The sequence below is a fragment of the Lampetra planeri genome, chromosome 25 (assembly GCF_965212315.1).
Source record: "Lampetra planeri chromosome 25, kcLamPlan1.2.h2, whole genome shotgun sequence".
NCBI lineage: Eukaryota > Metazoa > Chordata > Hyperoartia > Petromyzontiformes > Petromyzontidae > Lampetra > Lampetra planeri.
In genome coordinates, this window is record NC_136131.1 from 4,963,465 (window position 1) to 4,970,629 (window position 7,165).

The window sequence follows — 7,165 nt, forward strand, 5'->3', positions numbered from 1 at the left end:
AAGTTAAACTTATTTTGCACCATACGTAGACAACCGTGATAATCGGAAGTGTGGGATGATCGGCTGACTTAATCCACGATGTAGCTTAAAACGCATTATCTTTCAGAAAGTTGAATGCCAGACAGTATTCGAATCATTGGTCAGATTTAGAGTAAAAAATATGTTTTTATTAATTCCTCGTCTTATTTGTCTCAGTTATATTTTTGTTCTTATTTTTTAAAGAGCACATTCTTAAAGTAAATGCAATTCTTTGTTGTCATAGCGATAAGTCAAGAAACATCGAATATATCTCTGCTCTCTGGGTCCGGTTTCCTAGGTGAACAGTGGGCCACGGTCCCTGGCTCAATCCTGGCCAGCTCGGCTCCCAAACAAACCCCGCCAAAGGAGGCCACTGGAGGACCCGTGTCTAAACCGCCGTTTTGTTTCCGTGCCGCAGGCCGACAGCAGCGCCTCCGACTCGGAGGTCGAGCGGGAGGTGGAGGCCGACTGGTCGTGCTGGCCGCGGGGCTCGGTGCGCGGCTCCGAGTGCGTGGTGTGTCTCGAGGCCTACTCGCTGGGCTGCCTGCTCACGTGCCTGCCATGCGGCCACGCCTTCCACGCTCGCTGCATTGCCGTCTGGCTCGAAGGCGGCCGCCACTGCTGCCCCGTGTGCCGCTGGCTCGCGTTCCGCGCACGACCCCAGCAGGCCGCCCCCCCGGCTCCACCCGGCTCCAGCCAGCATGCCGATTAAGGCGGAAACGTCACTCGTAAAATCCACCCATCCATCTGACCCCTACCCACTCATCCACCCACCCCCGCTGCCCCTCAAAGCGGAGTGCACTTAGTGCACTACATGAAAGGTTGAATGAAATACCTCTTTTCCACGGTACAACTGAGCCGTGCTGGGCCCACGCCAATGCAGCCCAGTGCAGCTCAGGGAGGCGCCAGGTTGCTTTTCCACTGCAGAAGCCGGTATCATGCTGCTAAAGTCGCACGCGATGAACGAGTGGAGACGCATGCAGATGACGCTGCCTTCCGTCTATTGAGTGATGTCACGCTTACGGGCTCCTCGCGGTACAGGTGGTTTTCCACTGGCTTGTTTTCCGTGCTGAACGAGAACCAGGCCATGATGCCACTGGCCTCACAAGAAATCTGAATCCAGCTCGGGGCCAAGCAGGGCCAGAGGCATGGCTAACAACGCATTAGTTGCGTGTGACGTCAACCGGTACACAACCCAGACACATCACTGCAACATCTCCTTGTGTCTCAGGCCGGTCATTGCGTGTGATTCTGCAGTGGGGAAAAAATGTGACCCCTCCTGAGCTGTGCACCACCTTGGTTGTACATTGGAAAAGAGGAATAAGTGTATGTTTGTGCGGCAAAGGTGCATCTATCAGTTTTACATTAGTGTCATTGGCTAGGAAACGAACCTAGGTGACCGCGATAATAGTGCAGTACGCTCCCCCTACATCAGCTCAACCAACAGCACACTTGACTGCAGCCGTCTATAAAGCTTAACGAATATCTTCGTGTCTTCAATCACTCCTATAACAAATACAAGCTTGCCTTGTGGCACTGTAATTGAGGGCAGTTTCTCAAATGAAACATCGAACATTCATCATTGCCAAACGTAGATGAACGCAGCCCGACCATTTAACGTTAAGCGACAGGCATCGCAGAGCCTGTGCGCAAGCTGTGCTTTGCTTCCGGCGCACGTCAGGTGCGCTGATGAATAAAGCCGCATACCCCGAGTGGGAGGAAGAAGATCAGCAGATCAGTGTAAGGGCAAGTGGGATTTGGTGTTTGAATCGGCGTTGTCAGCAGTTCTTCTATTCGTGCAGTGAAACATAGTGAGCACATTCAAGAGCGTAACGCGAATTTAAGAGGTACTCAAGTTTGAACTACGGTGAAATTTAGGTGAAAAGGACACACTTATCCCCCACTCCATGTTAATGTAATCTTATAAATTATGCATGGAGCTGTCATGTCCTCATTGAGATACAAAGTGCGTTTCTGATGAGGGTTGATTTCCTTTCTAGTGCTCTGCTGAAATCTTGATTATTGCTACTTTTCACGTCTTACATCACCCAGAATCAGAAATCTGTATTTAGACATGGAGGAATCCAATGAGCTATGAAGTTTTCTTTTTACAGATGTCCAGTGATGGGCGGGTCAGCAAAACGAATACCCCAATTGACAGCCGGTAAAGGAGAAGCAGCAGAGGTCGCAAACGGGTTTTGATTCCTTACCCGTACCCGGCCGCACCAGGGTCGCAAACGGCTACCCGTACCCAACCGGGTACGGGTAGCCGTACCCGTACCCCGCCGGTGTATGGGTAGCCGGGTATCGGGTAGGGTACGGGTATCGGGTACCCGATTGCGACCTCTGGGGCGTAGCCTTGAATACAGATGGAGGAATACTGCAAGAGCAGAAATTGGAGGTCAGGCGTTGACTTTGCAACAGCTGTGAGTCCTGACACAACGGAGAAAGCAGCGGTGACATCCGGAGGCATCGGCAGTATTGACCTTGATGACCTCTGTACCTTGAAGTCGCAGAATAACGCAACTGTCAGGCCTATTTGTCGATTTTCTCCCAATCACGTGATGCATCTTAAGCTTTGACATGTTATTTCTTGTTCTTCTCTCCATTCTACACGTGTTGGTCTTCTCTGTTACATTTCGCTGGGGAAAAGAGTGATCTGAGCATCTGCATTATCTAATCATATAGTTTTTTGTTCAGAGACCCCCATCTCCCCACAGTTTAAGCCAGAAATAAATACCCGGATATTTCCTGTCTCTTTCATATAGGTTAGGCTCATATGATCTATGATTTTCTGTTACATTGCATAAACATGCACGCCTTCCGTGTGTGCCTTTCTACCACGTTCAATCAACTGCAACGGCATGCGGTGTGTGCGATTGATTGCGTTCGTCGAGTCTGACGGGAAGGTTTTTTGGCACATTAACACGAGTAAATTTAAACGTGTCGGTTGTGAGTCTTTCAATTCTAATTAAAACTCCGTGCAGCATGCCACTGGTGCGTAAAAATGTGCTGTCTGCAGAAGGCTTGCAATTTGACCGCAATGCGAGTGTTCTTGATCAGAAGGGTTTATAAATCAACTCTCAGAATGCTCCAGTGGGTAATATGCATTAGTTTATTTTTCCAGTACAGCTGATTTGGCCGTGTGAGAATCCATCAAGCCCATGGCTGAGAAGATGTGCTTAGTGGCTGATATTTTGCATCTTGCTGTTCAGCCCCATGCGATTTATTTTGCACTGAAATGGACCAACTTTATTGACACTGCTATAGCTGTTGGGGAAAGGCACTTGCACACGGTACTCGCTTAGAATAATCGAGCTCAGACCACTTCCACCTTGACAGATGGAGTGGATGGTAATGTGATCCTATTTTCCATGTCGGCAGGAAAAACCCATCCTTCCAAGGTTACAGGTTTATATATGGAAGGATAGCCATCTTGTGAAGAGACTTACAAAGGGTGTACTAAATCCAACCACTGTATTTCGTTCCCCAATCTATACAAATCAAAATAACTCAACCAATAATTATTGCCGGCATGTGCATCATTATCTAGCGTAGATACCTATTCTCGTTTGTCCTATCTCTGGGTAATCTGAATGTGTAGGTTGGTGAGAGATGGCAACTGTATACATTGGGCCGTTTGTTGAAATTTCTTCAGGCCTTGTTAGTTTAATATATTGGACTGCTATGATTGCATTATCATCCACATTGTATGGCAGTTTAAACGGCTGTGACAATGACCGGTAATAATCTACATTTTGCACAGCAGAGTTGAAACTCATATTTCAATGGCCAGTACGAAGAAGAACAGATAAAAGAAAAATTGACGGTGTAAAATGAACGTCTAGATTTATTTTCTAACTCAGGATTTTTACGTAGGTTTTGGTGTGACTAATGTAACTTGAACACTGTGCTTTTTGGTTTCCATTCCACGTGGAATGAGTGACGGGGAGGGAGGGGGGGGGGTCTGACAGGAGTGACAATATTTCTCGACATCCTGGCAAATCCCTTTTCCTCAAGGGAATCCATTCGTCAAGGACAGCTTGTCCAAGTGTTCCCTCTGCTTAAGCTATAAGCATTTAAATAGATTACGTTAAAAGAAAGTGTCACTCTGCATTTAAAATGTGCGAACGAGTTTAAAATGTGAGAAAGCATTAGTGGTCCGTGAACTGGAGGAGAGTATTTTACAGTTTCTGCAAAAGGCTAATGAAAGTTGATTGTGATAATGTTCTTATCAAACAAGGTTTGTGCCAAATTCACTTTTATTGGCGATTTAAATACGTTGGTAAAACTCTGTGTCTCCCATCTCAGGTACTACCAACAAGTCAAATATTTGGTCTGGGCTCTTGGACTATAAAGACATACATTTACCAAAAAAAATTATCTCTAATCTTTTACCGCCGTTGACCACCTAAATGACGTGTATCATCCATAATGCGAGATGTATGCTTTGCAATTGTCAGAGTCTGTGTACCATTACAAACGAGACCACCGCAACACGTTATCCCACCGTTCCGCATTGTGGCTGCAATGCTGTGAAGGGCACGTGAATCGGTGTCACCTTTTTGCAAAACGATGACGACGTGTTTTACGCCGGGTTTTTTTTCAGGGTCAAGGGCAGGTCAGTAGTGCCAGAATACGTGGATCGATTTCTAATTAGACCCAAGACCTTTATAATAAAATACTGCTTGTGGGAGCAATGGTCCAGTAGTGTGGGAGAGTTTGATGGGCTGGGGTTAAAACTGGGTCTAACGTGAAATGAGATTACTATTGCGAGACCATGAAATTTAAAATTTCGCATTGACGTCCTCGAAAATCAATTCCGCCCAAAGCTACCTCGGTCAGTTGATTGCAGGCCATCGGTATTCAGACCTAACAACAGAGCAGCGAGTTTGCCTGGGAGTGACCTGTGTGGGTTGAGAAATCACCTTCGTCAATGCAAAGTTAATAATGATAACAAGACGTGGCAGCAGGAAGCGACGAAGGTTCCGATTTTATTACCGTAACGAAGTTGCACACCGAGTAGAATTGGCATCCCTTCACGGAACAACATTGGAATGGCTTGTACAACGTTGGCTCACTCCGATTTTTTTGCACAGCGTAGGATATCCTCTCAGTTTATGTGTGCGAGTGCCTGAGAGTTGTGGTTGAAAAATATTGAAGGTATGTTGAACTTCTTTCGCACCTTACATAGCCAACCATGCTAATCGGAGGTGTGAGGGAAGGACACCAAACTAAACACAAAACAATAGCACCAGAGTGCACTGATTGCGTTTTCATTTTGTTCATTCACTTCACTCGAGTTCTTAAGTTGCCCCCCACCCCCCCTACTGCTTGTTATGGCGTGCCGATTTCCGCGGTGATTACTGGAACACTCACCAAGAATTAGAACAATGGAACTCTTGATTATGCTTTTATCATCGGGTACCAGGGAGAAGAAGAAACAAAAATTCCCATTCGAGTAATAAACAATGTTCTGAATTGCACGTCTCCACGTCGTTTATTTTCATGTTCTGTTAAAACCTGACACTTTTCGACAAAAAACTTGAGTTGGATTGTTTTTGCCCCGTTGGTCTTGTTATGAAACGTACACACATATTGCGTGTGTGGTGCATAAGAAGCTAGAACTTTGGACGATGTTCCTTTGTGAAACATTAAAAAAATACGTTTTAACGTTTCCTTCGACCTTTAATTGTGATCGGCAACAATCTCCTGATGCATGTCATCTTCTGATACTGTTATTGTTATACTCGGGCATTGCTCAGTCATTCCAACTTGAGCTTCAGACAAGCTGACTATGGGACATTGGCTTTATTGTCTAACGCGACGAATTGCAAGGCCCTTGGGAACGGACATGCAGTTTTATTAGTGCCGTGAGCTCGAATCCAGAGATAAAATTCATCACTGCTCGCTTACACACATTGGCCAAAGCATGTGTTAAACTGGTAGGAACCTCCTGGTTACACCAGCCCACAGGGGATTATTGTGTCCGTCGTGCAGGGAGAGGGAGGCTGGGTGGGGAGGGTGTAGAGGGGCTGGGTGGGGAGGGGCTGGTCACCCCGTGGTGCCCTTATAAAACTCAACGTTTAACCTACTCACGCCGGCTTGTGCCCGCCCTCAGTCGGGCATATTTGCGGAATACACCACGCCGCCATTGACCCTGGCCATTGACCGAGCAACCCAACGTTCCTACCAGCTCCCTCCGCAGGAATGTGTTTGCTGGCAGAAAGCCAATGGGACAAATGTGAATGCAGTGACATTTCTTGCCACCCAGACTTGCAAAGTGTACATAGTTTGAGCCCTTGGGGAATGTTCTGTGTAGCCAAGTGATCCATATATTGGCCTCGTTTTCATCGTTGCGTGGACATGGTCAATTATCTCGACTGTCATTTGACTGAAAAATCTCATTGGATCGTCTCAATTGACTCCGTTTAACAAATTTACAGTCTATTTGCAAGCAAAAAAACACATGCACGATTTTGTATAGCTATTGCATACAAAATGCAGTTTTATTTAATGATGTGTCACCGCAATTTTCTAAATATTCATCGACCAAACAGGAAGTGTCTTCGGGTACCATCCCCACCACATCGTTACCGTGTTTTCTTACTGTAACCGAAACTCCACATGCAGAAGACAGGACTGGCAAAAAAGAAAATGTTCCCCCAACAAAAATTGAACTCGTAATTTGTTATACACCATCTCAGCAGATTCACGTCATGTAAAGCGATCTTCTAAGTTTCATGCGCTGTTTATAACATTTACGTGACAGCACTTTATCAACCCACTGCTGGATGAAGGCCTCCCCATGATGTTTCGGTACCGGGGGTTCTTTGACCATACTTCACCACAACACTCAATGTGGGTTGGTGAAGGAGGGGTAGGAGCAGGACTGGTGAAGATATTGCTCGCCACCAATATTAGCTATGGTTGGGAATCGACCTCAAGTTGGCGGGTTCGCTATAATTGCTGAGTTACCTCTCACGCATATGCTGTTAACTCGTTATAAAATATGACTTGATGCGAAAGGTCTCTGCCACGATTGTGGCCTAAACATTGCTCTAAATTCTAAAGTGACAGTGTAAAAAAAAAATAACCCCACAATCTTCTTAGAAGCACGTTGGTTCATTCACTGACCCATGCAAGC

The 7,165-nt window shown here is 46.1% G+C and overlaps 1 protein-coding gene across 1 annotated transcript in view; it reads left to right on the top strand.

The window, feature by feature from the left end:
* The window catches only part of RNF103 (ring finger protein 103), a 29,485-nt gene extending 23,986 nt beyond the window's left edge, over window positions 1–5,499 (top strand). Inside the window, exon 6 of the mRNA XM_078605955.1 lies at window positions 437–5,499. Within this exon, the coding sequence (XP_078462081.1) occupies window positions 437–730 (294 nt within the window). The 3' untranslated portion in view covers window positions 731–5,499. The remainder of the gene's footprint in view (window positions 1–436) is intronic.
* Window positions 5,500–7,165: the final 1,666 nt, after the last annotated feature.